The following is an 18,975-nucleotide window of genomic DNA, read 5'->3' as shown; positions in this document are numbered from 1 at the left end:
ACAATGGGATTACCAAACACATCCTCAGAGAGGTGGCAGATGCGGCAGCTGCAAACTGACGCATGGCCTCACAGAGACACCGAAGCGTGTGTTCATATGAATTATTATGAAGTCGTGAAATTTAAAAATGGAAGGATCGCATCACTGTTGCATGCAGGTGCAAATATGGGCAAGCGTTTAGAGAGGACTTTGTTTACTTGCCTTGAGTTACCTCTAATTTGCCACTCTCAGGCAACAGAATTACTCTGTCAAAACAAGGCTGCTCGTGCAGACATTCCCATCAGACACCCACCCACCCCCCAGCCCCTTCTCCCTGGGAGCCTCGAGCCCACTGGTGTCGGAATGAGACGAGATAAGCCCATGGTCGGCCTCCATCAACACATGAGCCTTTCAGAGGCGAGTAGAGTTACAGACAGGCTCTCCTCTGGGGCTCAGTGGGAGTGGGAGCAAGGAGGGGTGCGGGGGCTGGGAGGGGGTTTGCTCAGACATTGGTAGGTTTCCTAATCTGCACCCAGCCGGGCTGCTGATGCCCACCATCTGTGTCTGTAACTCATCACCCACTGGCCAGGAGCCTCGGCAGGCGCGCAGGCGAGGGGTAAACAAACAGTCTGACGGAGCAATTTCTCCACACTTGGGTTGGTTAATTATCAATTAGGAGTACTACCCGTGCAGCAGAGGAGAGCCGCATGCAAAGACAAGAGAAAGACTGAAGCCAGCTGTAAAATATAAATTTTAATTTCATATTTCAAACTCATCAGTACTAAAATTGATCAAATTCCAATTGTTTTTAATGGTATGTTTGTAGAGGTTCTCAGAACACATACATGCACATTTGTTAGTTACAGCATATATAGAGAATCCCCTATTTTCTCTGAGGTCTTCTGGTCTAATCTGCTCTGCACCCCCAGAACCAGAACCAGAACCAAACATGGAGAAGCAGCGTTCAGCTTTTACGCTCAATTAATCTGGAACAAACTCCCAGAAAAATGCAAACGAGCTGAAACGCTGAGTTCTTTTAAATCAAGCCCACCTGTCTGGAATTGCTTTTGATTAGTAGGAAGTGGAACATTGATCAACATATTAGATGCGTATTGATGATTTTGAAATGCTTGCTTGTTTCAACGTAGTCCAACGTAAAACACGTTGGACTGCCTTGTTGAAAAAATGTGCTATACAAATACACTTAACTTGACAGGTCACACACTAGCCAACAAGCTTAAAGAAAAAATGGACTAAACAGACAAAAAAAGGCACCATTTCATCCCATATGTAATTGTAAAGTCCAAGTCTATGGGATTGTGTCCATCCAGTAGCGGTTTTCATATCTTTATAAATTACTTGCTGTCGTCCCGTAGGATTTAAGTTAACTTTTCCAGCGAGAACATTCTCATAAGCTCCATTATGATACATTTAAAGAAAGGAAGCCAGGAAAACATTTCCGTTGCTCCCCTTCCTCACACTTAAAAAAGAAAAAGTCTATCAAAGCTTTTCCAGTCTGAGTAAACCCCGTTTCACCATTCTCTTTCCTGATGGTGGTTGTTTCGTGAACCACCCCCCAAAAAGAAAAACAGTTCAAACGGGACTCAATTATGTGGAGAGAAACTATTATGACAGCTTTAATCACCTCCAGCAGATACTGACGACAGAGGCGAGTCAACAGGACTCGGTCGGTGTCGGGGAAAAATGTGGCCGCTGGTCATGCTCCATTTGCTTGATGAGACTTCACAGTCATAATTGTACGCGCCTCTGGCACTGTTAAGCCAGGGGATGCAGAGGGGTCAAGAGGTCGGAAGGATGGGTGCTGCGGGGATAAAGGGGAAGACAAGTGACTAAGATTAGATGAAACGGCTGAAACTTTTCAAGCAGTGTGGCAGTCATGCAGGTGTGCAACATTTCCCCGACGTAACCCAAACATGCCCGTCGTTTGGAGCAAAAATACCCTGTGGGTGCATGGAGGGCAGGCAGCAATAGCCGAAGCATTTAGTACGCCTCACTTGCCTTTTATTTACCACACGCCCCCATGTTTGAATGCGGCGTCACACAGACGCTTGCTGCTTCATAAGATTTGAAAGCAGAGGCTTAAGGCCAGTGCTGGACGACTGTTTTGACATCAGTAGGTTCAGTGAAGAGATTCAGAAGATTGTCTCTTTACCTGTTTCTTTGAATTGCCTGGTTGCTGGAAATGTGCTATATTAATAAAATTACCTTATCTTGCCTTACCTTACCTACAATGTACTGATCAGACTGCAAAGCGTACATAAGGGCAAGGAAAGGGCTTCAGGAATATTACAGACAGGTTGTGCTAAAAGGGTGCAAGGAGCGAAGCTGACAACCAAAAAGACAAAAGCTGAAGTTCTTTTTTTTAAAAAGCAAGACTCTTAACAGAATAAGTCTGGATTTTTAAACGTGGGGTTCCTAAATGATGTGCCGACGAAAACTCTCATGGATTCCATGTTTATTAAAAATCCAGATCTGTTGGCCCCAGAAGATTAAGCTAATATCTACTCTGGGAAACTCCAAGAACAAAGTGGACTTGCAATGTCTTAAAAAAAAGCACATAGAAACTGTATATATTTATATATATATTCCTTTTTTTAACCAGGTAAACCCCGTTGAGATCTAGATCTCATTTTCAAGAGGGACCTGGGCAAAAAAAAAATTGCAATACATAGCAACCTGGTTACAAGATAAAAACAATTAATACATATGCACAAGTATAAGACAATAAAAACAATTTAAAACAATGACACTGTTTCATAGAATCTTGTTGCCTATATTTAAGAATTGCTGGAAATAAGTCCAGTGAAATCATTTCCGATGATTTCACTGGACTTGCATTTACATTTTATGATGACTTTAAACTATAAAGTCATCATATCATTTGGATAGGATTTAAAAGCAGCCAATAATCATGCACATGGTGAGTGGGGGGTTGAAAGCTGTGCACCACTAATGAGCTTCCTGAGTGAAACACCCACTGAAAATGTAACGTGAAGTATTTCCAGTCTGGGTAAATGGCTGTAATCATATTGAAAGTAAAGAACAAGAACAATGCCAAAAAGAAAAAAAATATTGTAATGGTTTGTAATGGCAAAGGGGTTTGACTAAATGCTATTTTATAGATTTTATGAATGGTACTCTTCTCCTAGCTAATTATGCTGACTGGAAACACTTTATACCAACCTTTCTCTGTTTCACACAGGAACGTCATTAATGGCACACTGCCTCCAAGCTCCATTTCCTGCATATGACATTTCCCTAAATTCATCTACTGGATTAATACGTTAGCTTTTCGTGAAGTGGAATGATGTTTTTGAGGTTAGAGTGAAAACAGAACGGCAGAAGCCCGCTTTGTCCTTGGCCCAACTTTACTTTATAACAGAATGCCATTTTAAACCTCCTGAACCAACCATCTTGGATCTTGCTTTTCCAAAAACCTCAGCACCCTCTTCATCCCTCCCTCCCTCGAGCTGATGATTTCCATGCATTCCTTAAAGGAGTGTGCCCTCTGGGAGCAGCTGGAATGAGAACTGTGATGACATTTAAAACACTAAAATGCACCCGGGAGAATTTTCGGGTGTTATTCCACGGTATATTTACAAGCTAAGCAAGTAATATGCAAAGCCATTTGTGGATTCTTAGTGGAATCCACTAAAATGGAAACTGATGGGATGCCAAGTGCCCTTTTCCAAAAGCAGGCATGAACTTGTAAGTTAAAAAAAAAAAATAAAGGTCTCGGCCTGCATCGCTGCAAATTGGAAACATTACCAAGCACTCATTTAACAGTAGTCTCTGTTTACGTTGGTCTAACGTGGCTCGCAGGGACTGCAGGATAGAAAAACATTTACAGAACTGTCATGTTTCCAGGACACTACGGCGAGTCCCGAGACCAGACGCACCTCAATTTATTTCTAGAAAATTCTGAGCGTTTGAAAATAAAAGGCAGAAACTCTCCTGTAGGTCTGTGAGAGTATAAAGAACCTCATTTGTAATCTTAAAAGCGGAAGATAAAAGGACAGAAGGCTTCAGTTATTCACATAGAGACCTCTCCTCTTAATGTGGCTTGCACAAAGACTGATGTTTTCCCTCAGTGCCATAAATAACTTTTTATTCTCCTCTGCTGCAGAGAGTTCACCTGCACAGACGGTCCCAGTGTCGCTCCGCTCTGCCCCCTCCATATTAGTTACTGCGGCCTTCTAATCTGACCTGAGCCAACCTGTCATGCTCCATCAAACGTGGGAATCGGATACATCGGGAACACATGCGCTGTTGCTCACTGTTATTTCCCCACCAACAAACTCCCTCCCAAACACATCCACCGCCTCCCCTGTGCCTCAGCACACCGAGCCTGGGAGAGGAGAGAGCGAGAGAAAGTCACCCGCGTCAAATGAATCAAGCACTGTGACAAGGGGTCCGTTGGGCCCTGGGATCACATGAAGGATCACAAGTCCCTCTTTTTGCCCACCATCTTCATTAGCTGGGGATGAGAGCCGCTGAGTGGCCCTCCGAAAGGCGTATATTTCCGTTGATGAAGAGATAAATCAGATCATTTCTGGGGTGAGGAAGGGTGAGCACAGAGGAAGCCTTCTTGGTCACCCCCCTTTGAGATGTAAATGGCACGGTGGCAGTAAAAGAGGGCCAGGTGTCCGATGCAAAGAGGAAAAGCGTGACGGTGCATGCATTCCTCAGGGACCTCGGGCATTAACTGTTGCTGTGCCTCATGTGGGGGAAACACCAGCAGGCGCCATCATGTCCCCCTGACGGCTCAGGTGAAATCAGGCATCAGGTACGATCGCATCGATTACTCTGTGATCGACAGTAGCCACTTGGGCATTTAGACACTGAACAGTCTGTCTTCTTTGCAAAACAGCTCAAGCAAACTGCATGGAATTTGCTTGAGCAAACATCAGGCAGCAGTTTCCAAGTTTTATTGCAGATTCTCAACTCGCTTGATGTCTGGACTTTGACTGGGCCATTCCACTTTGAGCGTTAATCCTTCCATGGTAACTTCAGTTGTATGTTTAGGTCGTTGTCCTGCTGGAAGGAGAACCTCTCTTCCCCAGTTTCAAGTTTTCTTTCGGTTTTGCCCAGAATTTAGCTTCACTCACCTGTACCTCAACTACAAGTAGTTTTCTGTCCATCCTGCAAAAATAATCCCCACAGCATGACCCTTTGTTCCAGTTGTGCGCTGCTTTATATTGGTCTATGACATGAAATCATTTGGAGATGTATCGTGGCAAAATGTGAAAAAGTTCACGGGGAGTGAATACTTTCACACACCTGAGTTGATGCTGTGAAAATCAAACGTTTCAGACACTTTCTTAAAAAATGGCTACTTTCTAAATTTCCTGCAAGTTGCTGCCTGTGTTAATCACTTTGCTCACCTCCTGCTGACCACCGGTCAACAGCTGCAGCTCACACCTTGCCGGACGATTAGGAATGAGTTAACAGGCTTATTGGAGGTCATCAAGGCTGCAATTTGCACTGAACTCTTTGAAGCCCGAGGCAGAAACTCTAACATCTCTCACCCCAAAGAGGAGAAAAGGAGCATTTGAGAGCTCAAAGGGTGAATTAAGAAAATAATAGCAACCCGTCATTAGTCTAAACCAGAAGTCAGAAACCGTTCACAAAGCAAAAATGAATTTTTGCACTCACTCGGAGTTAAGAATTGTCTGGAGCCGTAAAAGCCTTTGAAAAAGAAAGAAAGCCAGTATTTATAGGAAGCAGAAGCTAATTTCTACACGTCCTCCTTGAAGTTACTGAGTTGCTGCTGAGCAGTTGGGTTTAATACTATTGAACTTTATTTTTGAATTATTTTTTGTTTTTATTCACTTCCAAAAAAAAACGGTTGATTTAGTTGGAGTCACAATCATAATGCAGAAACACATGCATTTTAGTCAACGGAAGACCCTAATTTATAGACAACTGACAAACATGCAAACAAAATTATTATTTTTTTTTATGTCATTCTGTCATAGATTTTCTATGCATAGATTACACCCCATGACATAGAAAAACTATGAAAAGTCTACTTTAGTTAAAAAAACTATTCAGGTCTAATTAATCATTGACCAAAATTATTAAGAATTGGTTTTGAGAGCCCAAAGCAGGTTGCCGACCCCTTGTCTAAATAAGGAGAACGATAAACTACTGCTCTCAAGAAGAAAAATATGAGTTTAAAGGGACATTAATCAAATGTACCATCAAATAGTTTAAATAATTAATTTAATAGACAATGTATTAAATGTCATGGACCCCTAAATAAGATTCAGTACCATTTATCCCTGCCTGAGATGATAGCCTTGGCATAATACAGATTGGCATTACGGAGACTAAATTAAGCTGATATTGGTAATAAAATGTTACAGTGTAATATCTGGAGGCAATTTCTCCTGACATAAAACGCCATCATAAGCTATCATCATTTCCTAAATGTATCCAAACTATTATATGTGTGAAAACAGGCAGTAATGATGCATATTTTCTTTTCAATTCGGAAACAAGAAGGTCAGGAGCTGGCCCCTTAAACAGCAAGTCAAAATGCATTCATGTTTACATACGTTTATAGGCTTTATTCAAAATGAGAGCTGTAACGTCAACCTCAGCTGTAGCATGTTTACAAATGTAATGGAAATATGCAGTTAACTTTATCCATACGTTTAGTAAAAAGGTGCAACTGTATTAGAAAAGAAAAAAAGTTAATGTAACCCACAGTGGAGAACAGTTCAAAGCAGTGACTCCTGTCTGCCATCTGCTGGTGAGCAGGACACACCGCACTACTGGCAGATGGGGGCAATCAAACGTGCAACAAATGTTTCATGCGAGAACAACCAAAAACATTTTCCCGCAACTATAAAACTCAAGCCTCCGTGTTAATCACACTTCTTCTGTATCTCTAGTGTAAAAAAAAAAAAAAAAAGACAAAATAATCTTTTTGGAGTGAGGGGGGAAAAAAAAAGTGGCAAGTTTCCTGCAATCTCCATATTTGAACCTTTTTTCTAGTGTTAAGTTGGCCTACTTTGACTTAAAGTCTGTTTCTTTAACCACTCAGTACAAATTCAGCATTATGCTTTTTTTAAAAGACAAAAATCTTTTTTCACATGTCATATCTACACAAAAAAGCATTTAAACACAGAAGACAAATGTTAAAAAAAGAAATTGCATACAGATGTCACATATCATCCTAATCCCCACTGCTTTCCAAGTTGTGGGTTTTTTTTTTACAGATATTTTTATATATATTATTTGACGTTTTTATACACTCTCACATCCACAAGTGTGTGGTTACATTTAGTGATAAAAGTAACAAGAGCTGGACTGACATGGATTGTTGTGTTTTGAAATACAAAAAAAAAAAAAAAAAAAAAGCCTCACAACCCCTGAAGGTCTCTGTATAAGTAATTACATTTTTTAAAAAAAACACTACAAATCTCCCACGTGGAAATCCCATAATCCCTATTGACCGTGAACGCAGCACAATATCACGGATAAGTCTCAGAACAGTCTCATATTTCTTTGGAAGACCTAGCTGTAGAAAACTAAAAAAAAAGTCCCCCCAAAAATTGACCTTTGTTCTTACAAATTCTCAAGTAACGTAAAAAGAAAAGGTCAGCACCCACAGGTGATCTGCAGTCATTCACTGATCGCGTTTTGATGGGAGGTACGTGTGCGCACACACGCCCACCTTACACACGCCCACGTTACACAGATCTGCATATCTACAAGAGACAGCTTCTGAAGTGAATAACGTTTAAGAAGGCAGGAATGTGTCAAAGAAAGAGGAATGTCCCGTGTTCTCCTGTCCAACAACGTAGAAACCTGCTGGTGGAAGACGATGAACTCCGGAGATATTTGCGGCACAACAGCTTGACTGAAAGCAAAAATGTTTGTGATAAGCAAATACAAAAAGAGAGCACATTTAGTGACTCAGTACTGTGGTCAGTTGTCCTAGCAATGTGGAAAAACAGGTTGAGGTTGTGTGAGGCTGCCCTCTGGTGGACTAAACCAGAAACGTCTTGGTGTGCTGGCCTGTTACCTGGTAAATTCCTAGTGTTAAACTTGAGCAGAAGTTGCATGACTTTGGCACCTTCTATGTTAATGCACAAACACTTTGTAACTTGACTTGCAGTGAGCATTCAGCATCTAATGTGGAAGCTGCAGCTTGACGTGGTCAACTAACGGGATTTGAGTAGTTGTACACTTTGCACTTACGTTTTTAGAGTATGTGAATAATAATACAGGAAAACGTGTGTTTAACATGAATACAAAAGAAGAGAAAAGTCCAGCGCTAAGATTAACGAGAATGCTGGCCAGTTGGGAGACTTCAGCTAGGCTGGCTTTTTGATTGTAGGGTGCTGGTGCTTTTTACACACACAAACATATGAAAACACACACACACACGGCTGTGCAGCTTTTACAGCTACAGGTATGTATCCTGCTCTGAGCTGCTAAGGCTTTGTGTGGATTGCTGCAGAGCAGATTCTTTGGCAGCAGGAAGGTCCGTAGGAGGCGCGCTCTGCTGGTGATTGGAGTTCGTTTCAGTTTCTGGCGAGGTCTCCGGGGTTACGGTGGCGTAAGGAGGAGGAGAAGGCGGATCTGAGGGTGGGGGAGGCGGGGCCAAGGATGGAGAAGGCAGATCCAAGAATGGAGAAGGCAGATCAAAGGATGGTGGAGGTGTAGCCGAGGATGGTGGAGGAGGATTCAAAGACGGTGGAGGAGGATTCAAAGACGGTGGAGGAGGATTCAAGGATTGAGGAGGCGGACCTGTGAGGAGAGGGTACGGGTTTGGGATCTCCTCGATGGCGGTCGGTTTCTTTATGCTCCTTTTCTTCTTACTCTTCCGCTCCTCTTTGCCCTTGTTCAGCTTCTGGGGAGGCTCGGGAACCTCCAGCACAATAGTGGGGTTCTGCTGCAGGTCCTGGCGCCTGGGCGGCTCGGCCTGCATGATGATGCGGGCGCCGTGCATCCTCGGGGCGGGCTTGAAATTCAACTCGCCGCGGTTCTTCTTCCAGCGTTTGATCTGGGTGTGATGCTCTTTGTCTACGTCCCGCGCTGTCACGGGCACTTCGAGAATCTGAAAACATCGGGGGCGGGGGGAATAAACAAAACAAATCAGACGTCATTAGGAAAGTGTGGGGCAAGAAAAGTCAGAGGAGCCCACAATGGAAAATAAATCCCATCCATGTTGGACCGTTCAAACTAGAAATGTGAACTTCTCCTTTGTCAGTAAATGTCAAAGGAGAGCGAGCTGCTGTGGATACTCGGTCACCCACAGTGGAGACAGCACTATACATGAGAGCCGTTATTGTTAGAGGAGACAGAGGCTCTTACACAGCTTAGTACGTGAGCAGACACTGCCCATGTGGCGCTCTGCTCAATAGGTCTGGTTCTTGTCAAGTTAATTGACTCTCAGACTCTACTCTTCTCTAAATCCGTGGCATCCTTTTGTCCTTTCCAACTTCATGCCCACATTGAGAAAACGCTGTTGGTAAGACTGGGCCGATGGAAGAAACTGAATGATCCAAGCCTTGCAGACAAATGTTAGGCTCTAGACACTGCAGAATTTTCCTTTCACTTCAGAGTTGTATAATACTTTATGTAGGTCCTTTCATATATAATAATAAATATAATGCATAATAAAATGCATTACTTGTGAAGTTTTTACGCATGTGAATATTTTTGCAACGTGTCATAAGATAGATATAAAAGTAATGTGTCAACTGTACAAAAGAAAATAGAGTCCATAATTAAGATATTTATACGTCTAGATGAAATCTAATTCCCTAACAATTTAATTGTTCACAGCCTCAGAAAAGGATCTGAACTGGTTCAATATGGTCATGAAATATTGTTTGCATGTCAGCATTTTATTCATAATTAACTATTAACTGGGTTAAATGAAATATTGGTGGACATGCCGATTCCATTCGAAGACATCCCCTTCAAGTTTGACATCAACAGCAAGTTATGACACAGCATTTAGTTCAGAGAAACCACCACTTCAGTAAGCAATGTAAAAAATAAAATCACAAATCTCATCTGCCACCACTAGTTATAAAATTGTCTCGTGATTTTACACTGAGGAGGAACTTCTGTGTCCTCTGCTCTTACCTCTCGGACCAGGAATCCCTCCTGCATGCAGCGAGGGTCAATAGCCCGGAGGAGCTCCATGGTTTCGTACAGACCCTGGCAGTTCTTCAGCTTCTCACGAGTCCCTAGTGTGCACTTAAGCAGCACCAAACCCACCCGGAAAATGATTTTGACTCCTAAGAGAGAGACAGAGGGAAAAAAAGGGGGGGAGGAGGATTCAGCTAGGATGCTTAGTTCCAGAGCTAAGGCGCACTGAGGTGCTTCTTACCGTCACAGAGGAACATGTCCCAGACACGCAGCACTGAAGCCCAGGGCAGGGTTCTGGAGAAGGCACACATAAACCACTCAGTCATGTAAAGGATGGGGTCGATCTTATGTTTCTCCAGGTGCCGGAAGGCTACTGGGGAGACGCGGCGCAGCAGAGCAAACAGGATCTCTCCGTCTAACTGGATCGCTTCCTGAGAGACGTAAAAGCAAGAAAAGTATGAAGAGAGAGACAAAAAAAAAAAAAAAAAAATACTTCACATAGTTTCATCAGAGAGCTTCAACCACAACAATCCCGCCGTATGGTGTCAGTATTGTTAGAACTTGTCCATGTGTGCTGAGATTACTTCCTTTGTTTACCCAACCTCAGGTGATGTCATACTGTGCATGCTTTCTTATATCGGTCTCACCAAGCCTGGGCTGTAGTAACCAGGAAGATACTTCTCGCAGATTTGGACCAATCCCCAGAAAGCATCCTGCCAAAACAAACACAGAGCATCCCCATAGGAACCATTACGAACATCATCGTGACTGTTGTACTACATGTAGTATGCAAATAAAATGACAGCACAACATGCTTATGGAGAAAGTAATTAATTGTCCAATAATCCTAAATGAGTCACAAGAGCAGCGTCTTTATATCTCAACAGGTATTTATACAGTTTCAGATTTCTTCTGTTGTTGCCTTTTTGTAGCAGTAAAATGTTTGAGATTATGAAACACATTTTATTTACCAAGAAAACCTGAGTAAATTCAAAATCAATACAGAGACAAAAAAAATAGCCTGGTAGCCCTTGTAAAATAAGTAAATAAAAATGAATTGCTCCCTAAACCTAACTGGTTGAGTCGCCCTAAGGCAACAATAACTGCAATCAAACATTTTAGACAACTGGCAATCAGTCTGCTTAATTGCGGTGGAGGAAGTCTGGCCCACTATTAATCTGATTAATTCAGCCCCACTGAAGGAGATTTATCTAAAAATTTATGTTTCAAATAATCCCAGAACATTTCAATTTCAGTCTGGCCTTTAAGTAAGCCACAGTCAAAGGCCTAGTCAAAGGCCAGTTATGTCTCATCTCTGGAGAAATAATTGTGTTTTTGGACTTTCCATGACAGCGCTTAAAAATTTGACTACAAATGAGACAACTTAGGTGTTAAAAACAGATATAACAAATGCAAATTTTAGCTTTTTTTCAGTTTTATTAATAGAATATTCACATTTAAAGGTTGCAGATCCTGTCCTAGGCCACTTAGAAAAGAAACTTCAAATTGGTTTTAGTTTTTCCCCCTCATTCTTAGGTGGACTTGCTAGTGTGTTTTGCCTCGGTGCAAAGCTCAAGCACATTTGAGGTTCAGGTCACCAACTGATTCCTGGACAGTCAGGATTTCTGCTCGAGAGCATGCAAGTCATCCAGGTGCAAAACAAACAAAGTAATCCCACATCACCATACTGCCAGGATCATGTCACACACATCTTCCAAAACATTTCACCTTTGAAACGGTTTTGGGGATAATCTAGATGTTTTCTGACAGCTGGTCCAGGTTTTCTCCATATGTGGATAATGCTTTCACTTTGGTTCTCTGCAGCCCCAAAGCCTTAGTCATGGCTTTACAACTCTTTATAGAATGATTTTGTTTCTAAACTGTTAAATTTCTTTAGATCGGGGCATGATGTGTTGCTTATAGAGATCTTTTAGAGTACTTCATATAACAAGACATGTTGATGTTTATACTGAAGAGATTTCTTGATTGCAAGGGACTTACAGGACTCAGGCCAGGGTGTAGCTGGGGAAACTAAACACGCACAAAACTGAAGTTAATTAAAATGAGTTGATTAAACAAGGGAGGTGATTCTTTTTTTTTTATATCATCAGGTTGGTTTGAATAGCTTTTAAAAATGCGATCCTCATTTCAATACTGTATTTTGCAGATAATCAGGTGACTTCTGTCTGGAATTAAAAAGTGTTTAATAATCAGAAACATTTAAACGTGACAAAAAAAAAAAAGCAGAAATCTGAAAGTAGCCAAAGCACTGTAACCCAAATACAGGTAACATGCCTAGAATGAGTGTGCAAAAACAAATCCTCAACAAAAACTATCATGTGGAGAACAGTTCCTCATCTTTAAATCACTTTGAGAACACTTGGTATTTACAATCATGCTATTCCATCTTTATTTATAATTCTATAACTCTGAATGAGGAACTGAAATATAAACGTGTGTGTGTGAATATGCCAGATAACGTGGTTGACGAAGATCTGGAAACCAACTACAAATCTTCAGAAACAGGAAATAAGCTGTCAAATCACTGATCGAGATGATTAGCGTCTTTGCTTCACTAATATACCACAGAAGACTTAAAGCAGTAGCTCACTTTCCTGGCATTACAGCACTTATACAGTTTATCATTGTGCTGCTGACCTAAAAAAATATATATAAACATCGCAGTTCACCGCTTCAAAGCAAACCCTGTGATCCAAGTATTTTTAACTGCAAAATATCTTCATCAGAACGGGGAGAACAACAGCTGATTTATGCATGTGCGCGTGCAAAAAAGTGATACCTCAGCAGGCATGTGCATCAGCAGAACAGCAGCAATAGGGGCCTGGGCCTGGCAGTATCCCTCATCCGGTTTGTACAGAGTGTATGCCTTGAGAACACGAAACAGATCCTGCTGCCTGCACGGGGCCGAAACACAAAAAGACGCAGGATTTAATCACATTCTCTGTCAAACAAGACACAATCGCTAATTAAAAGTGTGAGATCAGACCCCGACACATCCGATTACTCACCCGTGTCCCCCTCGCGACACAAACATCTCGTGAAAAGGAAACTGTCGATGGAGATCTTTCTCAATCACATCGAGCCATTTTGGGTCTCCTGGCTGACTGTCCAGCTCCTGACAAAACAGAAATCAGACAGTTTCTGTCATGAAGTTATAAGGAATTTACTTTTAAGCTTTACAGTCATAAAGCTTAATAAAGCTAGTTATAATGTCATAACTATTAAAAGGGAATCAGAGGATTTCTTAGGCTGCATTCAAACTGTAAACCAATTAGATATTGTAGACACAAATATCTAATTGTAGATCGAAGCTGGTCAGTTTCAGTAAAAATTTCCAGAGAAATATAAAAAAAAAGAAATGAGGCCAAAATACAGCAACAATGGCGCAGAAGAGGGGGAAGTGAAAGAAGAAGTCGACAGACCTGAAACTTTCCTTGGTTCTGTTCCCTCTTCACCTTCCCTCCTGAAAGGTAGAGCCAGGCGCGGCCTCTCAGGGCGGGAGGAATCCCCTTCTGACAACGGAGTCTCACCTGCACCAGAAGTTGAATTTTATTGAATAAAAACGTCGACCGAAGAGCAAGTGGGTCAACGCTAAACAAAAGTCAATGAAACACTAATGAACTGCATCTTAAAAACCTAAAGGAAGAACCTTAATTCTTAGTTATGGCTTTTTTTTTTTTTTGGCTTGAAAAAATTGTTTGGTTTTGATCACAGCCTGCAACTTTAAAAATAGAGGTTACTATTATTCAGTTACAGTCAGAGCAAGCATTAAAGAGGCTGGTGTGAAATGTTTAAAATGTATGCATTTCTGTGTTCTAAATTACTACATATTTACCTTTCTGGATTTTTCCATCAGCTTTCAGAACAATCTGATTGGGTTTCAATGTCTGTAATTTATGTTCCACAAACCAGAAAAGATGCAACTGATAAAAACAGCCTACATACAGATTCTTCATTAGATTGGACTTCATTACTGAATAGGTTTATGTGGCAATGTGATAAACCAAAGAAAATATGACATTTAAATAATTAATGTCACAAAAAAGACAGTTTTTTTTTAAAAGAATAAAATCATTTTTCTTGCTCAGGCTGCTTCTGTCACATTAATTACAGAGTTTGACATCTTTCATGCTTTTATTTCTGTAAATTTTGATGCTAATAGCTTATAGCTTAAAGCCACATTCAGTTCCTCAGAAAATGTGATACTGATACAAAAAAAAAAGGTGCGGATGTAGCTGGAGTTGGCGTTTCCAGTGCCAGCACACATAAGTGTAACAAGCAGATGGAATGCACTCAATTTGTGCATAAGAAACAACATTAGAAGGGTCTCGTATGGACCTAACAGACAAAGGACAGGACTGGTCCAAAGTCCCTTTTTCAGATGAAAGGAAAATTCAGATTTTATTTAGAAACTATGGCCAAATAGCGGAAAAGCACAGAATCCATGTGCTGGAGGTTCAATGTGACGTTTTCAGTCAGGAATGATTAAGGGAGCCATGAAGTGACGCTGCTGGTCCGCTGGGCTTCACCAGGTCCATAGTGAGAGGAGACGTCTACCAGGAGCATATTGGGCATATTTGTCAGGAGAGCAAAACTTCCCTCTTAAAAAAAATATTTCTTATTGGTTTTATGTAATATTTTAATTAACAATGAACATGGTGTTTTTATAAGCATCAATCATCAAAATGATCACAAATCAATGACTGACCCATATCACCGTGTGGCCAAGCTATATACGAGGTTCACTTTATTTTTATTGTAATAGATCATCTAAGATGCACCTGTGAACTTCTCCAGACCTGGAAAATTATATTTTGCGACTTTGCAAGACTGCATATGAACCCTCAGGATGAAGTTTTAATAACATTCAAATTCATTTAATGTAAAAGAAATCTGGGTAAAGGACTGAGATCAGCAAGTAGATAAAAAGAATATGGTGGGCCAAAACTGTTAAATGCATTCAAAACACACAGAGCCAGCTTCTTGATTGGCTTGGAAGTTGACGGACGATTGTGTTGACCTTTGTTGGACCAAACTGTGCCGTCAGCGTACTCAGGAATGCAACAAAAGCTTAAGCACCATGCGTCTTATGTAATATCTCTAATTACTGGAGCTGTGATCTTTCATGAATAACAACAACAAACCATACATCAGGCAACTAACTGAGCACATTTCACACTGTGGTCTTATCTGCATTACCATCACTCCCTGAGACGATTTCTGTATGCTTCTGAAGAATAGTTTCTTTTTAACAGTAAGAAGTCATTTCAATAAAACAAACCCCAAACCATCACATCACGGCTTAATTCTTCAGACGCCGTGCACGCTTGCAATGCACTGGCAGTTTACATTTACAGCACCTTTATTACATGGTTCTCTCACAGAAAGTAAGTACGGGCCCGCCCTGCAGCTGAGACAGTCATTTTGTCACATGCTGCAGTGTGATTTAAAACCCCCCCAAAACAAAACAGGGCTGTGTCCTGGCTTGCTGCTGACTCACGGAAACAAGGTGACGTTCCAGCCCGTCGCTAAGTTGCAGAGAACCGTTCACACAGAACTTGCTAGACAAGTGGATCCGCAAACAATAAGTCCATAAAGTCTCGGCTTGCGCAATTAAAAATCCTTGAAGCAACAGAGATGGAAGCTGAAGCTCAAAACAACAACACGATTCAAGACACACAAACGATCGACTTGGCAGATTTTAATAGCAGGTGCTGACCTTATTGAACCTCTTGATCATCCACTTGTCCCAGTGGCTGAGCATGTCCAGCCACTTGACCTCGCGCTGCCTCAGCACCTCGGGGGGGACGTCCTGAGCGCTGGGGTGTGAAAAGGATGTAAAATATGAATGAATATACAAAACACACAGAAAGAAAATTACGTTTAATTTGGACAAGTATGACCAACGTCTGCCAAGAGATAGGGCCGGAGAAGCATAAACCAAGGTTTTAAAAAGTTCATGCCACTGTGGCTGATAAGCCTTTTAATGACTGCCATTCAGCTGGCTGAAAAATCTACTACTATATTTTTTTTCCTTGCTAAGAAAGACAAATTAGCCTCCTTGGACATATTTTTAGCTGCAACCCCCCCCCCCCCCCCCCCCCCCCCAAAAAAAACAATATACAGTGATGACATGGAAACTAAAGGCGCACCACCCACTCTTTTTTTTTTTATCTACATGCAGCAACGTTGTTATGCAAAGTGGCAAATCTCTAATATTCCACACTCTAACCACTTGAAAACTACCAAATTTAATTTGTGCTTATTCTATTTTCTTTTTTTGTTTGTTTGCTTAAGCTCATGCATCAAACAATAAATACGGACAATATTAAAGTAAGGTAAATTAATGTACCAACATGTCAAATTATTGTAGCCTCTTTTTTTTTTACCTTTAAATATAAAATATGGCACGCTACACATTTTAATTTAAACAATTTGCGGAAACACCAAACACATCATAAAACCATGTTATTTTACTCACAACTATAAAGATGATGACGATCTTCATACCAACCAAATCTATAGTGAATACATCTGCCACATGAAACATTAATTCTAACTAAACAAATCTTTTAAAAATATTAGCAACTGATCTTTAAGTGGTTATCCTTTTTGCTACATATTTTAAGTCCTGTAAGACATGAAAGAGAAAAATGTGTTGCAAGATCTTTGATAGGGATTGCATGAATCAAACAAAAGAAAAGTGAAGGAAATACAACATTATTCAGATTTTTGAATCTTGATTTGATTTTTATTAAACTCTAAACAGGCCAAATAAGTGTATGCTGTTGGTTGATGTGTTTAAAGACTTGAAATGGTGGGAGTTATGAGCTGCAGTGTGTCTAATTAATAGGAAAGGGGAAAAAAGTGGTATTTGAGCAAATGAAAACCAATCAAGTGAAGCATCTCTGTTGTTTTGGATAAGATTATTTTTGATTTTATACGTTAACAACCAAAATCAAATGGACTCAGATGAAGCCGACTTAAACAGCTTCAGAACTGACCTGAAGTGATTTTATCCAAAGGAATAAAATGAGAAAGTTCCCCAACAGAAATGAAGACATTAAGTTGGTCAAAGCTAACATTACATGTGATGTCTAATGCTTTACTGAGGTGTGTAATTATCTCATCAACCTAAGCCTGTAATAGCAGGGTTAAAACTCAGTCATAGAGTAAACTTTAAGAAAACACACACACACACAGGAGAGCTCTCAGTCAGCTAAATGTGTAGGCTGGATGTGGTGCACAAATACAAGAAGTTATGCTCCCTTTTAGGCTTTCAAAGCCCTTAAACAATCAAGTTACTTTTATTGCCAAGCACTGTAAGCAAACCCATAAGTATGAGACCAACAGACGGAGCCAAAAGAGGCCCTTTAGTATAAGGGCACCAGAAGATGGGACTCTATGCCTGCCAACACTACTCCAGAAAGAGAACCTGGGGAGTGACTGGCACAGCTTTCACTCATTCCTTTCACTATTTTAGCGTTGCCATGAAAGGAGAAGAAATGCCTCTGTAGAAAACACCAATGTGATTGGATTAAAATCAGATATCCAGATTGAAATACTGTGGAAAATAACACCTACCTAAAAAAAAATATATATATATACAGTATATATACCCTGTGATTGACTAGATCTCTGCTGATTATTATTGGTGAATCTTAATATTAGAGAATCAAAATATTATTTATCAAAAGTAAGAGAAGCATGATGGAGTTGAATTTTTTTTTTTTTTTGTAAAGACAGAGAGAAAGAAAGACAGGCTGTGCCACGCAACTGGTTCGGAGCTTTCCACTTCATGCAAGTCAACTGAACATCACCACCCTGACTTGTGACATTTCATCATACATTACATTAAAAGTATCACAATTCCCATTTCGTGCAATCAATCTGAAATGGACTCCACCACTCCCATGTTTTAGTTTCCTTTAGAATATGCTTGCAAAACAACATTGTGTGGGACTGAATCACCATTCGAGCAGAAACAAACTTACGACTCCTCCGAGTACTGCTGCGCCCCGCCGATAAAGCCGTATCTGTCGGCTTGCCTCTCGCTAGTGAAGCCGTTGATCTCCGAGTCGGATCCCAGGGAGCTCTCATCCTCCATGTGGCTGCTGTTCAGCGTCCTGATGCTCCCCATGTCCACTGACGGGCGGCCGTTCTCTGTTTTGGCCATGGTGGCAGGAGAGTTAGCTGGCTAGCCAGGGTTAGCTAACGTCAGCAGCGAGCTTGTTGACAGCCCAAACTCAGTCAAACTACATCGACGCCATGATTCCTAAATCTCAATAAAACTTTTCCCAACAACAGCCCTGGTTGCGAAATGTCCCAAAGCCCCTTTTATCGGACCGCAATCAATAATTTACCCCTTAGCCTTCGCGGTTAACTTGCATTAAATTCCTCATTAGCAAGCTAATTGTTAGTTAGCATTAACCGCTCGCACTAACTCGACCTAAACTATTTCTGACCGCCCCTACCTTCGACTCATCAGAGTTACATCATATAAAACTATGTTGCAGATACTAACAACCCATGGCATCTATGTCATTAAACTTATTTTGAGCTCAGCTAATACTAGACTAATGTGCTGTGCTGTCATTCCGAGTGTACAGCTGGACAGACGCTTCGACCAGGGAGCAGCCAAATCCACACTCCTGACTGGATTTTTCCTAAGGTAATGTTATGGTTACCCCTAGTGGCTGAATAAAGAATAGAATAAATCACTTTTTAGCGCCCATTTACACCGATTCTACATTTTATAAATAGCACCACTGTGTTTCCCAAGTAGTACTTTACTGTCAAGACATTGTAAAGCAGCACTACAACATCACCACTTATACT

General features: G+C 41.0%; 1 protein-coding gene across 1 annotated transcript; it reads right to left on the bottom strand.

The window, feature by feature from the left end:
* Window positions 1-6,545: 6,545 nt before the first annotated feature.
* Window positions 6,546-18,797, bottom strand: LOC102222994 (TBC1 domain family member 10A). Its single transcript, XM_005814768.3, has 9 exons — window positions 18,132-18,797; window positions 15,857-15,956; window positions 13,560-13,667; window positions 13,146-13,252; window positions 12,917-13,031; window positions 10,764-10,829; window positions 10,358-10,547; window positions 10,111-10,265; window positions 6,546-9,073 (listed from the first exon to the last, which is right to left on the bottom strand). The coding sequence occupies exons 1-9, from the start codon at window positions 18,311-18,313 to the stop codon at window positions 8,420-8,422; spliced, it is 1,677 nt and encodes a 558-aa protein (XP_005814825.1). The 5' UTR covers window positions 18,314-18,797; the 3' UTR covers window positions 6,546-8,419.
* Window positions 18,798-18,975: the final 178 nt, after the last annotated feature.

This window comes from Xiphophorus maculatus, chromosome 12 (assembly GCF_002775205.1).
Source record: "Xiphophorus maculatus strain JP 163 A chromosome 12, X_maculatus-5.0-male, whole genome shotgun sequence".
Classification (NCBI taxonomy): domain Eukaryota; kingdom Metazoa; phylum Chordata; class Actinopteri; order Cyprinodontiformes; family Poeciliidae; genus Xiphophorus; species Xiphophorus maculatus.
This window is presented reverse-complemented; position numbering and strand designations above follow the sequence as displayed.